General features: G+C 35.0%; 1 protein-coding gene and 1 long non-coding RNA gene across 2 annotated transcripts in view; one reads left to right on the forward strand and one right to left on the reverse strand.

The window, feature by feature from the left end:
- Positions 1 to 800: 800 nt before the first annotated feature.
- Positions 801 to 17,040, reverse strand: LOC121728313 (squamous cell carcinoma antigen recognized by T-cells 3). The gene is made up of 17 exons (XM_042116463.1): positions 16,841 to 17,040; positions 16,497 to 16,615; positions 16,032 to 16,207; positions 15,731 to 15,902; positions 15,328 to 15,463; positions 14,983 to 15,059; positions 14,806 to 14,911; positions 13,996 to 14,205; positions 13,157 to 13,330; positions 12,276 to 12,387; positions 11,765 to 11,973; positions 9,062 to 9,329; positions 8,716 to 8,806; positions 8,362 to 8,482; positions 4,184 to 4,416; positions 3,606 to 3,794; positions 801 to 1,900 (listed from the first exon to the last, which is right to left on the reverse strand). The coding sequence occupies exons 1-17, from the start codon at positions 16,943 to 16,945 to the stop codon at positions 1,762 to 1,764; spliced, it is 2,637 nt and encodes an 878-aa protein (XP_041972397.1). The 5' UTR covers positions 16,946 to 17,040; the 3' UTR covers positions 801 to 1,761.
- LOC121728319 overlaps positions 13,380 to 17,897 on the forward strand; it is a 29,705-nt gene continuing 25,187 nt past the window's right edge. The window contains exon 1 of the long non-coding RNA XR_006035779.1: positions 13,380 to 13,594. This is a non-coding gene — a long non-coding RNA (uncharacterized LOC121728319). The remainder of the gene's footprint in view (positions 13,595 to 17,897) is intronic.

Below are 17,897 nucleotides of genomic sequence, written 5' to 3' on the forward strand. Positions count from 1 at the left end.
TCAATCTCTGTTGACATAAGTTCCGTTTCATGCATATGACATTTTCAAATGTTTTCGTAACAATAATTTTATACTCCTATTTCACAGTTAATATTTATAATTTTATATTAATAAGTTAGCATTTAGCAACTTTTCATTTTCATTCATTTACAATTATAGGAAACATTTGTTTTTGTAGATGGAATATAATTTATTACATTTTGATTTTTTTGTTTTCTTGTAAAAAAAAACCCGTAGCAAGGAACATGAAAACTGTCATCCATATCATCTTAGAACGCACAAACTATAATTATACAGCCCTAGAAATATTATACATAATTAATATCACTTGTAACGGATAAGATAATCACGCAATAGTTAAGTCAGAAGGTCAACCTTCAACTCATTTACCGCTGTAATAATTATATTTAATATCTAAATACTCGGCTAAAAAACAATAGGACTTCAAAATGTCAGACGTCGAGACTCGAGATTGATGATGTTAATTTAAATGGAAAATAGGACACTTCACACAACGCGATACGATATCGGTTGTAGCGCGAAAAATTTGGGAAGCTGTGGGCTTAGACAACACGGTTTAGGTGTGTGGCGGTACCCACAACAAGCGCCACAATCCTGCATCGCGCTATCGAAGTTTCGGAGAACGGCAAGATATAACATTATACAACATCTGAAATGACGTCAGTGGGCTTCGGCCTGACTGAGCAGTGAGCGTGCTATCCCGATCGGTTGGAAAGTCTTATACCCCCTAATGAATGCTATAAGTAAATCTTCAGTAAGATTTAAGAAATAAAACATAATTTAACAACTTCACCTTTAAATTTATTAATCAACGAAACGTCTGAAGTACAAACTAAGAACAAAAAAGGTTTAATTTAAAACTAATTATTTAAAAAAACATATTTGTTGAGATACGAAAAAACTTTACAAGTCATGGGTACTGGGTACATGATAATCGCTTTAGATATGAATGACTTATGTACTCGTAGATTGTATCTGTTCTGCCTTAATAAACTTAAAACGAATTTATATTACACATTAAACTATAAGAACTCCTTCTGATATAACCTACAAATGAATAATGTTACTTCTTAAATCTTATGTATCCTTTTATAGTTCCAATACAATAAAAAACTCTGCTTAACCTTAAATACACCCACAAACAAATAGTATGTATATAAAATATAGCTAATTCTTTATACAGCTGTTGTAATGTTCTATCTATAACTCGATAATAAAAAGCTTTATAATACAAGCCAAACAGTGAGATTTATTAACCGTAATTATTACTTTAGATGTTCGCGCGCGCGCGATTTTTCCACATACACCTTTAACAAATGTTTTTATTATATATTTGTAAACTTTTACTTTAAAGCTTACATAATATTATTTATTGTTTGACTATTTTAAAGCGAATAGCGCTGTTGTAATCATAGAACACAAAAACAACTGAAAAAAGTTATCCATAACTAAACAACTCCAAATCATTGGATATAGATTTCGAGACACGCAATCATTTCATACAAAAACTATAGTGAGATCTGGCACCTCTTAAAAATAATGCATACAGACTCAAATGATCAAAATATGCATTCAATACGCATACTTTATTGGTCTATTAGAAAAAAAAACATATTATGATTGAAAGTTGCATTATGCATAAAGTCTCAAATTGCTCAAAATATGCATTCAATGTACATACCATTCTTGACTGGCCTATTATAATATGAAAACTTTACCTTATATCTACGTATGTACGAACTATTTAAGTAGCAAACTTCTGAAGTCGCTATTGGTGAGTGTTTTCTTCTCTGCGCCGTTGGTGCTGCCGTTGGCCGCTTGGCTCGTCGACGGCTTCTGTAGCACGCTGGGTATGAGATTACTTAGCTGCGTACGCCTCCTGTAAAAGAGACAAATGTTACTGACTGCTATATTTTAAATATAATACCATAGCTGTTGCCCGCGACTTTGTACGCGTTAGCATACTGTAGATCACATCCCAAGTATTATTTATTGTACAAAAATATTCAATGTACAGAATTGACTTTCCTACGATTTTATTATATATAGATGTTCCGCGCGGCTTCGCTTGCGTAATTTAGGAATTTCACGCAACCGTACATTTTTCCGCAAAAAATAGCCTATGTCCCTTCACGTGGTCTATTCTTCATGTTTGCCAAATAACATAAAAATTGCTCCAGTAGTTCTTAAGATAATAAGCAATTTCATATAATTTGCCCCGTTTTTTCCACATTTTCCTCTATTTCTTCGCTCCTGTTAGTTTAAGCATAATAAAATATAACCCATAGCCTTCCTCGATAAATGGGCTAACACTGAAAGAATTTTTCAAATCGGACCTGTAGTTTTAGAGATTAGCGCGTTCAAATATGCCCTTTCATATAATTTCCCACGTTTTTTCCACATTTTCCTCTATTTCTTAGCTCGTATTAGGCTTAGCGTGATAAAATATAGCTTATAGCCTTTCTCGATAAATAGGCTATGTAACACTGAAATAATTTTTCAAATCGGACCAGTAGTTCCTGAGATTAGAGCGTTCAAATAAGCCCTTTTATATAATTTCCCCCGTTTTTTCCACATTTTCCTCTATTTCTTCGCTCCTATTAGTCTTAGCGTGATAAAATATAGCCTATAGCCTTCCTCGATAAATAGGCTATCTAACACTGAAAGAATTTTTCAAATCGGACTAGTAGTTCCTGTGATTAGCGCGTTCAAATAAGTATTATCAAATATTTCCCCCCCCCCCCCCGTTTTTTCCACATTTTCCTCTATTTTTTCGCTCCTATTAGTATTAGCGTGATAAAATATAGCCTATAGCCTTCCTCGATAAATGGGCTATCTAACAGTAAGAGAATTTTTCAAATCGGACCAGTAGTTCCTGAGATTAGCGCGTTCAAACAAACTCTGCAGAATTATAATATTAGTATAGATTTACAAAAGCGTTTTTAAATTTAATCATTTACAACCTAACAGCACTATGAAATATTTGCAGAATGCCACAAGGTATTTAGCCCGTCTTTGCACTTTCAGAGAGACTGATTCATAGGCCAATGGCAGATCTACACTGGGTGTGTTCCGAAAATTTACTCAGTATACTGTCCAGTGCTTATGACATCATAAATCCATTACCATAATATTGTACTGGTGCAGGTTTGCGTAACATTTACAATTGTAGTGTATGTCTCCCTCCCTCCTCTATAAGATAGGTTAAGTATAATTATTAGTTAGTTAATAAACAACATTCAAGAAGACAAGTCATCTTTTATTAGTCTTTCAAGCCTGCAACATTACATTGCACAATAATGACATCTCAAGAAAGACATTAATACGTAAATGCACTAGCCAGTATATTTCGGAACGAATCTTGGCTTAACACTGGCCAGTAAACTGAGTTATATTTCTGAACACACACAGACACACAGCAGACGCGACATTGCATTTCTAAAACGTTTTAAAAACGACAATTCTATGGAACATGAAGTGTTGCGTCGCGTGGCTACTGCCTAATAACGCTCTAGTATGGTCTCGCATTAAGCGGTAACTTCTCAGTCTCTAAAATCACTTTCGTATAAGGTCAATAAACTTACATTCCGCCCCTAACGTCACGTTTGGGCTGTCCCAGTGTCGCGGGTTCCGCAGCGCGTTGCGGCGGCGCGCTGATCGCTACGTCGATATTGCGATCACCGAGCAACATGCCGTTGGTCTTTGACAGAGCCTCCGCTGCGGATTTCTCGTCCTCATACTCTATGTACGCCAGACCTTTAGGTTTGCCATCTCTGAAACAGTATATTGTGTTAAAGCTCTGGGTCAATAAAGGAATCCCATAACTTGGTGTCAATAGAAGAAATAATGCCCGGTTTCTGAGATCTTTTCTGACGAGTTTATGATGGATAATGTTCAAAACGTTACCCAACATTGAGTTTGCTGACGTGTCGTCAAATTCTTGTCCAAAAACATAGGACAATGAATGTCAACATGAAATACAATCACATTTAGATAATAATAATCGTTTTTTATTTAATAATTATGGCTTGCTTGAATTGTTGTGGTAGGTAAATATTCGATTTTGCAATATTAATAAAAAACATAAATCATTTTCAAGCAATATTCCATTAATAATTTAATCGGGAATCTAATAAGTTAAATTATCATTTATCAGACTCACTTGAATGTGACGATTCGGACGTCCCTCAGTTTGCCGTACTTGTCGAACACTTTCGCCAGCGCCTCCTTGGTGCAGTGCGCGAACGGCAGATTCCTCACAAACAGCTTATTTTGTTCCTTCTCTGTCGCGTATTTGAATGTAGGATTGCCTTTCTTAGCGGAGTATTTAGATAAGAACATCGGTCGACCGTCGAGCGGCGTTCGATCATCCTTGACTGCTTTTTCCACCGCACTCTGTAAAGAAAATCATCTTATGTGTCACTTCCATTCATTTAATACTGGTGTTGACGATTCATAAGCTTACGATGCATCGTAGCGATGTTTGCCACGACTTCGTAAATAAAAAGAAAAACTTCGAAAAAAAAAACTTGAGTTGCGGGCACCGTACATTTAAAGGTACGCGCACAGTTTGTCAGCGCGTGCCGGGGCTCGCCGGGGCAGATCGGGGCTCAGCGCAGCGCAAAACGCGCTATAGCACACTATTGCCGGGCCGGGCCGCATCGCATTGACGGATTTTGAGTACTTTGGATAGCTCCAGTGTGACCACTCTTAAATCACTCGTGACTCGATATATCAAAAACGTTGCTATATTCTACCTACTAATATCTACTAGATCGTGTTTTAGCTTCTACCGAAAATCTACCTTTATTAATCAATGTATTCTACGTGGTTGAAAATAAAATTAAAATGTTTATATGGACTGTCTTCATTATGCATTTTAATTTTTTATATTATTTGTTATATAATATCGATCTTCTATTAAAATTTACAAAAAATTTCATTCATTTCACCTCAAATCTACCAAAAAGTGGAAATCTATGTGAAGTGTGGTCACACTGTTGCCTGGGCGCAGCGTACTTGTCGGGCCTTGCCGGGCCTTGTCGCATTGACGGAAATCCGCTGCTCCCCGACACAGAGTGCGATACGCGCATCCGCTTCTATATATCCATACAAATTGTATGGAGGCGGATTTTTGCGATGAGTCATGCGCCCCGGCACGCTGAGCCCCGGCACGGCCCGTCTCAATGGACTCACTCCTTTAATGTAATTTTTATAATAATAATTATTATTATTCAGTATTCATAATAATACATGGCGAGATACAAATTGTTAGAGCTACTTAAACTAAGTACAAAAGTTTACAGTGTTGCCTGAATTAGGTAAGGATACCCTGTGTGTCACCCTTCAGGCGAAAATTAGGACTAAAACGATAATTATGAGGATACAAACTATAGCCATGCCTTAAAGTTAAAAATTAAATTAGATAGATACTTTATTGCTCATATTAAATTAAGTACAATCAGTTGCTAAAACTAAACATAAATAATAGGGCATATAAGGAAACCAGACAACCCTGCAGAAGAGGAAAATTTAAATCTAAAAATAGTATGCGGGGTAAAGAATACAGTACTTACTTAAATAAATAATCTATTAAATACTAATTATATAATTTAAAAAAAATTATATGATCTAACAATATACTAATTACAAAATTAGTATAATCAGATGTATCATACTAATTTTATAATTACATTAATAATTAGTATAAGTACCTAATTATAAAATTATTATAATTAGATAGTATAACTATAATAATTTTGAATTGCCTATACTAACATTTTATTATTTCACAATTAATTAATTTTACACAGTTAATAAACTAACTGTGTAATTACATAGTTACAAATTTATTATTGCAAAACGTCTAGGAGTTTCTCTGTCTCTTCATAAGTCATATTTTGGGAAAAATTTTTAAGGCTTTTTTTACAATTAAAATAATTAGCAGCATATAAAATTAGCAGGGCTTTTATTCTTTTATACAGAATAGGACCCAAGAACATATAGAATTTATCAGCAAAAGCATGTTTTATGTTTATTTCCAGTGGACAAACGATATATTTCCGCCTGTATATGTGTTACTTCAGTACTACACTAGCTATATGACCGAGCTTTGCTCGGTGTTCGATAAAACACGAATTAAATGACATTTTCTAAAAATGATTCCTAGCTAGATCGATTTATCGCCCCCGAAACCCCCTATATACTAAATTTCATGAAAATCGTTGGAGCCGATTCCGAGATTCCAATTATATATACATACTAGCTGTTGCCCGCGACTTCGTCCGCGTGGACTTTAGTTTATAGCGCGCGGTGTCAACAAAATGTGTGAAATTTAAAAACTTTTTAAAACCCTGGTAAGTGGTACCCCTCTTAGGGCCGCGCTACACCGGAATGGCAGCGCTGAAAGTGCTCGCCTCGCCGCTGCCATTCCGGTGTAGCGCGGCCCTTAATTAATCAAAATACCCAAAAACAGCTGTGCAGTGTGCACATAATCTATAATAACATTGTAAATGCGAAAGTATCTCTGTCTGTCTGTCTGTCTGTCAGTCTCGCTTTCACGCCAAACGCCAAAAGTATCTCTGTATGTCTGTCTGTCTGTCTGTCAGTCTCGCTTTCACGCCAAACGCCAAAACTACCGAACCGATTGTAATGAAATTTTGTATACAGATAGTCTAAAGCCTGAGAAAGGACATAGGCTACTTTTTTACTGGAAAAAAGGGTTGTAAGGGGGTGAAAATGCGTAAATTTGTTCAAATTAAGTTAGTTCCAACAGTTCATAATAGATGGCGCCGTGCGTCTTCTACATCGCGCTGACGCTTGCTCAAAAGTCTTTCTATAAGACGTGGTATCATCTTACATTTAAGTTTCGATTTTTTTCGATTGTTATATCTATTCTACGGTATTAAATAAGTCAGTACTTTATCTGTGCAGTGACGTAACCTTAAATCTATCAATGATAAATAGTTTATGGGTAAAGTTGTGTAATTGGAGGGCTAAATAAGCTTTAAAATTTGGCATAAAATATAAAGTTTAATATAAAAAATGAAATACTTATTGTGTGCACACTGCACAGCTGTATTGATTTAAGGGGTACCAGGGTTTTTTTATAAAAGCTTTTGACACCAATTTTGTTGACATCGCGCGCTATAAACTGAAGTCCACGCGGACGAAGTCGCGGGCAACAGCTAGTATTATACATAAAATATGTTTAAGATTTTTGAAATTTTATTTTAATACACATCCAAGACCCAGGAACATTGAAAACTTTTTGTTCCGCCTGCGGGACTCGAACCCAGGACCCCCGGGATGAGCGCTGGCCACGCGCAATGCGAATTCATTTTCATCGATATTTTCATGGAAATAAGATATTTTCCCACATCAAAATGTAGCCTATGTCCTTTCTCAGACTCTAGAATAACTGTATACAAAATTTCATTGCAATCGGTTCAGTAGTTTTGGCGTGAAAGCAAGACAGACAGACAGACAGAGATACTTTCGCATTTATAATATTAGTATGGATAGTATGGATTAGAAATGCAGTAGGAGTTCTACATAAGATAAGATAGATTGATTATTATTATACCAAGTGATAATATTATTAAACATAATATTCTAACGTATTTAAAACTATAAACAAAAACATACTAACTAATAAGTATGATTAGTTCTATGTTACAATAAAGTAAAAAATAAAACGCCATCTGTTGAATCGTATTAGAACTAAAATCTTCATTCCATCGATATATTTCTGGATTTTTTATAATATTATACATAAAATATGTTTAAGATTTTTGAAATTTTATTTTAATACACATCCAAGACCCAGGAACATTGAAAACTTTTTGTTCCGCCTGCAGGACTCGAACCCAGGACCCCCGGGATGAGCGCTGGCCACGCGCAATGCGAATTCATTTTCATCGATATTTTCATGGAAATAAGATATTTTCCCACATCAAAATGTAGCCTATGTCCTTTCTCAGACTCTAGAATAACTGTATACAAAATTTCATTGCAATCAGTTCAGTAGTTTTGGCGTGAAAGCAAGACAGACAGACAGACAGACAGACAGACAGAGATACTTTCGCATTTATAATATTAGTATGGATATACAACAAACATTACAAAGATATAAGATATAGTATGAACAGCTGACGAACTGTTAGTACTTGAGATGACGTACAAAGCTGGTTAGTAGGGAAAAGAAAAAATGGAATAAAAAGTACCATAAACAATATACATTATACATGCTACACTGAATTTCATCAAAAAACATTAAGTGGTTATTGCATGAAAGATAACCATAGAAAAAAGTTCAATCATACAAGTTTTTTTACTTACCGGCGACGTATACTGACAGTAGCATATGGAACCACCAAACGCCTTCACCCCGGCCTTAACTCTCATAGACACTATTGTGCCATACTCCGACAATTTCTTTCTTAGATTATCTTCATTTACTCTGTTAATATTAAAGTTCAATGTATCATATTATTTTAATAATATTAACATATAATTTTAAAGATAACTTAAATAAAACAATATTAAAGTTTTATTACCTTTAAAACAAATATTTAAATTATGTTATATTTAAAATTTTAAAGTTTTATGTGCAATTATATTTTATCTTATAACAAGGGTTTATTTTATGACTTATTGCTAAAAATAGACTTAAGAATTGAAGTAAAAACTTACTTGAATTCAAGATTACTAACAAACAGTGTACATTCCTCTCGGCTTCCACTCGCCGACTCTGATTCTTCTCTCAGTCTTTTGGATGCTGTACCTTTAAAAAAGAAAATTCTCACTTTATAACTATGCTTAACAACCCTGTGGTCCAAGCAACGAGATTAGCGATAAAACTTGATATTTATGTCAAAATATAAGATAATTTTTACTGGGGTTTGTACATACCATTGCACATGATTTTGTTTAGAATTACCCAAAGTTGTTGCTTATGAGTCGAGTCTTATGAATTTGCTACTCTCCGGTATATCATAAGTTTAATTTGATAATTAATTGAACAAGTATCGCTACTTACTTTCGTCATCTTCATTGTCGTGTGTCCTCTTCAGACCAACTCTTCCGTCCTTTTCTTGCACGTCAACTTCCATTACCTCTTTCTTTCTCTTTCCCTCGCTACTTTCTGCTTTATCATCCAATTTTCTCTTCCCTTTGTTTGGCGCTTCTTTCGTTCTTTTGTTTCCTTGTTTGCCCTTTTCGTTTCCCTTTCCTTTTCCTTTTTGTTTATTACCCATCATCTTTTCTTTCATCGCTTGATAGTTGTCGCGCCACTCCTTTAGTTTTATCTGTGTAAGAAATAAAAAGTTAAGTTAAAAATGTATGGTGGTTGGTGTTAGGTTATTAAATAAACAGTTAACATTAAATTATTTTATTTATGATAATAGTTTTAAATTAATTGTCATAAATATATAGATTTCTCATTATTTTCATGACATGTTTAATTATTATTATTATTAATGAGTGATTCTTCAAAAATGATTCTCCGCGTCACTTTCGTGGGATTTTTTTATTTTCGAGTTAACTTTAAATAAATGCAAATACCTTTAAGGTGCTCTAAAGTTAATAAATACGATCTTTAAGGCATGTAAATCGGTCCATAAACTACTGAGATAATCAAATTTGAAATTTCGATCCCCACGAAAGTTGCGACAAACTTCACGAAAGTTACGATTGAATTTTCTAGGAACAAAATATGGATTGAAATCTTTTTTTCCTTAAAAAATAAAATAAATTATTATATATTTAATCAGTTTTTATTAAGATCAACAATACTAAAGAGCATGGAGCTTTAATTTGTTGCTTAATTTGTCAAGTCCGGATACTTGATCCTGGAATGCTGTGATTTTTTCGAGGTTCAGGTGATTTTATTTGAAGTTCATAAAGACTAAGTGATTTAGGAGGTCATATAAGGGGGTTTTCAACTAAATATGGAGATTTAGGACACAAGATCATAATATTTTCTTCGATTCAGTTTGTGGGTTATATACGAGGGCTCGTTTCGCTCGCCCTCGTCTGAGTATCGTATCGCATTGCATTTGGATTGAGGATGTAATATCAGTTGTTCATGTAAAATACTGATATTCAGGTAAATCCACTAGATTAGAAGCAGATTCGATATATTTGGGGAAAAGATCAGAAGGTAGATTGATGTACAAAGCCACATATGTTTTGTTTTTAAAAAAAAGCTTGTAGAGTGAAAAATTAGTTCTGGGTACCAAAACCATAGCTGGAAATACTATACTATAGCCAATTCACATAGGAAAACGGTGTATAAAACAGCCTACGTGGCTTTCGTAGGTCACTAGGTAACTTTCATGGGTGAAAATCCACGAAAATTGTGCCACGAAAGTTACGAAAATTTTACATTTTTTTAGAATTATGATTAAAGTAATAGGTAAATAAACAAACAAAGTACTAGGAAATAATCTCGATCATATACCTTATTCCTTAAGCTTTCCGTAAGCGCGAACAGAGTGTGACACGCGGAGAACACCGATTTTGCCCCCGATTTCGACATTGAATTAGCCATTAAACAAAAACTATAAATAATTATACATGTTTTTTATTGAAATCAGATACTTAAATAAATGAGGAATAACGTGTGTTTGGTCCTAAGGCTGTATGTTTATTAGGGTAGTAGTAAAGAGCGTGTGACCACATTTTGAGGGGCCTCGGAGAATTACTCTAATGACTTATGTAAAAATTGGTTTGAATAGGTATTGTTAGCGTAAAATATAGTTTGTACATGATTATAATTTAAATATATATTTGCATGCTATTTTATACATAGCTTAAAGTGTTAGTTCTTAAGAAAATGATCATTACCACCTACTGTATTCACCACTTTTATAGCAAATAAACGAATTGAATTAAATTGAATTGAATGCCGATGTAGTACTATCAGAGAAATTGATTCATAGACAGATAGCGGACCTACGTTACTTGATTATAGTTTGTGCGTTCTAAGATGATATGGGTGACAGTTTTCATGTTCCTTGCTACGGGTTTTTTTACAAGAAAACAAAAAAAAAAACAAAATGTAATAAATTATATTCCATCTACAAAAACAAATGTTTCCTATAATTGTAAATAAATAAAAATGAAAAGATGCTAAATGCTAACTTATTAATAAAAATTATAAATATTAACTGTGAAATAGGAGTATAAAATTATTGTTACGAAAACATTGGAAAAATGTCATATGCATGAAACGAAACTTATGTCAATAGAGATTGACTCTGTTGAATCGGAATCAAATCGATAAAAAAGGGTGGCCATCTTAAATCGCCGGCACCACTGAAATGTCAGTACGAAATCGATGATTTCGATTGCAATTCCTTTACGAAGTGATTCCATATTTTTAAACTATCGATTAATTTTTGTTAGGTAACTTCCCTACTATTGTCAATTATAATGTGTCACGCATATCATCATAAAACGCACAAACTATAGATTATGCCATGTCCAGCCAACAAATTACGACAAATATTGACGTGACGTAACTCAACCAACAAAGGTAATTTCTCTGATCATACTACATCAGTGTTTCTACCACAATTTCTAATAAAATTTGCAATATTGCGTTTGTTTCTTTATCGAAATTGCACAAGGCTAATATTGGGTATTCTCCCAAGTTTATTACTGAAGAGTTGTTTAATTTTTGAAATTCTTATTTCTATACAAAATTGATCGATTCATAATCGATTTCTCTGTGTAATACCTCGCACTGAAGCTGACAGTCTCTCAGCGTGCGCAGATCGCCGTGGTCACGCTCGTGGTCGGTCCACAGGCGCGCGACGGCGGGCGGGTAGTCGGCGACGCAGCGCAGCGCGCGCGCCAGCAGCTCGCGTAAGCGCCGCCCCCCGCACGACACCTCCAGCGACACCAGCGCCTCCCAGTACTTCGATAGAGTCTTGTTCTCGCCGTATTCTACAATATAATAAATAAAAATGCTTACTGTATTAATATTATTTTTCAAAGGTTCTATTTGTGGTTGGATAAGCCACTTAACAAACAGATGCGCAACCATTTTTGTTACAAAGAATCAATTTACATTACAAAGTGACGCATCAATGCATTTTTAAATGAGCTATTTAAAATTGGAGTATATAAAGTCCAGTTTTGAATGACATATTTATCTAAAAATGCATTTCATTACCTTGACGTGCCATGTCGCAATGTTAGACCTTATTAGGGCTAATTATTATCCAAGAAGTAATTTAAAAACTCACTGAATATTTCTTCGAAAATCTCTTTTCCTTGTTTAGGATTCTTCATAAGTTTATATTCGAGGCGCGCCCAAAACAACGGCACCTCACAGTCGTTCGCCTCCTCACCCCAGGCCTGAAACATTCGTTTTATAAAAGAACAATGGCAAAAGAGTTTATAAGCCTCTACCGATATACAATTAAGCCTCTACCACCTACGTATTTTTGTACCAGTTGTTTTACATGATAATTCGACTTGTAAGAAATATTCCCGTAATATTTAACGTCGACTCGATGCCAAGTATTTATCAATAAGTCCTAAATCCGAGTCGCAAACAGAACCAACAGGATTAAATTCGTCACGAATTCTTTTAAGTTTTAGGCATGACAACTGGTATTCGAAAAGAACTAGAATATTATGTAGACCTTTAAAACCTTAATGACAGTTATTTTAAGAAGCTAGATGAGTTATTTATAGCCTGTCAAGAAAGTGAAGAAATTAAAAAGTGGCAACATTGTTGTGTCATCCCTTTCAAATCAATCTAAGAAAAAAGGGATGACACTACGATGTTGCCACTTTTTAATTTCTTCACTTTCTTGACGGACTATACATACCATATAACGATATATGGTACCATTGAAGAAATTGATTCATAGGCAGTTGACGACTCTACGTCATTTGGTCGGATAATGTCAACAATCCCCGCATTCCACTTAGCGTTAAAAACGATCAAAGCGCTCAAAATAGGAGGCATTTTGAGCGTCTTGATCGTATTTAACGCTAAGTGGACCGCGGGGTTAATGTAAGTCGTCCTCTGTCGGCTGAGTTTGACAAAACACGACCAAAATACGTAGGTTCGCTATCTACCCATGAATTAACTTCTCTGATAGTACAAGAGACATACCTCGGCCAGCGAGTCCCAGGCCAGGCGGAATGTTCTACGTAGTCTGTCGACTTCGGCCTCGTTATCGAAGTTGGTTCGCCGGCGGCTGTACTCGAGGTAGCTCATCCACAGCGTCTCCGACTGCTTGTACGACTCCATACCCTTGGATAACGCCACTTCGAATATCGATTTTACCTGTATTGAAAAAACATTGGTTATGATGATTACTAAAAAAGCGGGCAATAATTACGGCAATAAAGAGCGATCTGGAGCAATTAGTGGAGCAATATGGAGCAATTTATTTCATATCGCTCAATGTCATATCGCGCAAATATTCGATGGCCACATCACTCAAAATTGTAATGCGCAATATTGCTGCTTGTTGCCGCAAATTGCTTGATGTAGTCGTGACGTCAAAGTTGACGAGAATTGACCGGAGTTGAGCAATTTTAGTTGCCCGTATTAGCGCACCATTATGTATTGTTATAACTATCAAGAGATAACATGAAATGTTCTTGTAGGTACTGTTACTGTAGAGAGTTAGGGGTGATGAGCTATCAAAAGATTAGCCTTGATATCTTCCTACTCCCACTAATTTGATGTATAATTATGTGATTACATTGATTTTTTTTTTGATAACCATGGTGAGACAACAAGCACAACTTTATGATTAGCACTCATTTTTTCATTTGGCAAAAATCTAAGTTACAGATTTTCATTTAATGTGATTTTTGTGACTGCATAGAGCATACTCTTTACTAACTTCTAAATTCTCACATATTATTAGGATGGCTTCGCTTGGAATGCCTTCAGGGACCACCAGTTAAGAACCACTGCTATAAAGTAAAGGAAAAATTTACCTCATCAAAAGACTTCTCCTCGTGCTCAGCTTGTTGCATTTTCAGCACCCAGAAGGTTGCTTTGGTGGAGCAGCGGCGAGTGCAGATGTCCAGTACTCGTCTTATTGTGTCTCGAGACGACACCTTTTGTACGTGACGGACGAAGGCCAACAGTAGGTCGTGGACCGCCTCACACGACAGACACTCTGTTGTGGCACGATCGTATAGCACCTGTTTAGTGAACAAAAAGTATTATCAGCAAAATGGTTCAAAGGCAGAAGGCGGGCCTACGTTATTTGTTTGGGTCATGCGAAGCCCAGTCAACAGATCACAACTAACATTGATTTGACATAACCCTACCTGCTACCATGGGCGTACCGAGGGGGGGGGGGGCAGGGGGGGGCAGCTGCCCCCCCCTGGATCATGTTGACGTCCCTACTAAGTATATTATCTAGTACTTTACTCTATAAAAATCAAAAATTAAGAAAACGAATTTTTGTCATTTGTTTGAAATACAATATTTTTACAACTAAAAATTATACATTTTTATTCTTTATAAACACCTAGCTTATAAAAAAATCTGATTTGCCCCCCCCCCTGGCTCAGAACCTGGGTATTTTGTCCCCCCCTGGCCCAGAACCTGGGTATGCCCATGCCTGCTACCACATTGTGTATACCATCTATCTGACTATAAATTAACTTCTCTGATCATAAATTGTTAATAATGTTGTTTATAATAATTGTTATAAATATACCCATTTGTTGAGAGGGGCATCCCTTTTAACAAGTGGATATATTTTCACCTAAAGTAGAAAGTTATTAAAAACTTACCTTTAAGATTCCATTGCTATCACATTCTGCAAATTTGTCTACTTCAGCCAGGTTTTTAACACTATCTATGTACTCCTGATATATCTTACATTTCTCTTCCACATCCCTATAAACAGAGCAATGTTTAAAATATACATATACCTCACAAATTTTAGAATAATAAGTTATAGCACTTACTCAATAGTCAGTAATTTGTCTTCATAAGGAGTAATTTTCTGTAAATACTCCATAGCTGCCTCATGCTGCTTTTTCATCTGAAAAAGGAGACAGTTCAAACTCTTTAATATCTGAGCCCATGATTCAAGTGACCATCCAACAAAAAAATAAATAATAATGATAGTTTTAGCTTTTTTGTTGCTTTTTTTGTTTTTGCATGTGCTTCCCAGCTCCTCCCTATACACTTGCAGCAGATGTCAAACTATTTTTTTATTATGGTAATCATTACCAAAGATCACTGGTTCAAACAATATACAGAGTAGAAGTTTTTAAATGGAATTGCATGGCAAGGTTTTATTTTAGTACCTTCTCACTACAGGTATGTTGCAACTCCTCCACTAGGGCCCAAGCATCCTCCCCCCGCAGCAGGGGGCGTGAGGCCGCCTCCTCCACACTCCAAACCACTCTGTCCCTCTGATCCTTGTACTCGGGGTCCTCAACACTGTAAAATACCACCAACCATATTTTGTTTTCACTTATATGTTACTTCAATGAATATTAATTTAATAGTTGGCAATACTGTCAAAAAGTAATTTACTAATTCTTTTTGCTATACTCATATTTTTTTCCAGTCAAATAATAACACTTGTACTATGACTGAAAACTAAAGGCTGCATCAATAGTTTTCAGAGCCTTTAAAAATCCCAATAAGGACATGATTATGAGCTGATTTCAGGACAAAAATAAAAGAAGTTTCTGTATTACTTACTTCATTGATTCCAATTTCGCTTTCTCCATTTCAATTTTAGCATCCCAGAATATTTTGCCAGATAATGGATCAGCACCAGCTCGTTTCAACACCTCATCTAGTTGCAGCCTTATTTTGTCAGTGTCACCCGCATTCATAGCCCACGAACACCACTCACTTAATATTGGAATAGCTGAAAAGTCATAAAAACATAAATTACTACTCCCATTGATAGTAATTATACCCTGCAATGAATAGTAAAATAATATAACAGTAGTACAATAAGAAAGAAAAAATATTGTTATGAAAAACAGTTACTCACAGTAGCAATCAATTGTTGCTTCTAAAAACAAGTTGTTAATTTTTTCTTTAGATTCTTCAGAATGTGCTAAAGTCTCTTCAGTTTGTAATCGTAGAAGCCAGTGCTCTGGTTTTATAATTGTAAGCTGTTGAAGCCTCTCAAATGCAGAACGCCAGCGATCTAATTCTGTGAGGCTCCTGAAATATGAATAGCAAATATTAAGATATTATATGCGTTTGTGTAATTTAATTATTGTAAAAGTCTTGAAAAAAATATTCAGCTGAATATTTTCTCACATCCACATTTTAACTATTGTAATGAAGTTTAAGTTGAATCAAAATCGAAATATTTATTTCTAAATAGTTTAACAAAGATATCACTTTTATAAAGTCTACATGAGGCCTACCACCAGTTCGGGAACTAGCCCGGCGAGAAGAACCGACTTAAGTAACTCGCTCGGGGCCACCTTTTACCTCTTAAACTTACCACAATGCTTGGATCAGCTCAATATGATCATCATAATTGTATGGATCTATTGCAAGGTGTTCCTCCAAGTCTGCTACTTTCTTTTCAAGTGCTTCTTCACTATCTTCTTCATCTTCATCCTAAATTATTAGACGAATATTTAAGAATTCAATACCTATATAAAATATGCAAATGATGATACAAAACAGTTAAAACTAAGATAATAATGGGAGTTTCACTATGGGTACTGTAAACTGAAAATATTGCGTTAGTTACCTCTTAAAAGAATATTAATTTAATACATAATATATTTCAGTAAGGCATTAGTATTGTCTTATGAAACTGCATAGTGTGGGGTAACTCACGTCGGAGTCGTCGGAATCTTGATCGGCGTCATCATCCTCAGGGACAACCTCCATTTCATTCTCTTCTTCAGATCCGTTTCGCACTTCATCTTCCACTATAGCCATGTTTTATTGCAAACTCTCTTAGCCCTATTTCCGAACAAGAAATATTTATAGAATACCAATATTTCTTTTATTTCTGCTGTTTGACAACATCCACCGCAAATTGCAAAATGCAATTTTGACTTTGTCAAAAATCATTGACAGATGACAGTTCACAGTAAACCACTTATCTTCATCCTCTTCTTCGATTGCTTGGAAAAAAATGACGAAGGAATAGGGTAAAATAACAATGACTAAACATGGCGGTCTATAGTGATGGGACACTCGGTTGATATTTGTCGAGGACATCGATAAACTAACATGTTATAAGTGAGTGTCCTGTTATATTATATATTATATTGATATCAAAAATGATTTTTTTTATATTATATAAAAAAATATCATTTTTGCCTATTTTGTCTCTATGTATTATAGTACATAGAGACAAAATAGGCAAATATGTTTTTTTTTATAAAGGAGCCTCCCTAATTTTAATAAAACTATTTAATTTATTTTAAGTTTATTAATTATTATTTAAGTTGCCATTATTGATATCGGGCAAAAATTATCAAAAAATCGGACAAATACTAGTTGTACTCACGCACGAAGTGTTTACAGTTTATTTTAATTTTACCATCAATTATTATTATTATTAAAGTATGTATACAACTGAGTATTTTGTGAACATTTCAAGTGTCTATTTTTTTCACGATATATCGAGACCGATATTGATATTTTTTCAAATATCGATGTATCGATATATCGATATTTTCTTTCAATTTCGACATCCCTTTAATACGACACTTTGACAGTTTATGTACCTCGGAGAACCGGAACATAAAATGGCGGACCGGCCACAGTATTTTGATTTGGTAGAGACTATTATGCCGAGTCCACTTATAAAAGTGAATGAGAAATTAAAAAGTGACAACACTGCGAACATGTCGCGAACTTTGCAAGTGTGGATCAGTAAATT

The sequence above is a fragment of the Aricia agestis genome, chromosome 6 (assembly GCF_905147365.1).
Source record: "Aricia agestis chromosome 6, ilAriAges1.1, whole genome shotgun sequence".
Lineage (NCBI taxonomy): Eukaryota > Metazoa > Arthropoda > Insecta > Lepidoptera > Lycaenidae > Aricia > Aricia agestis.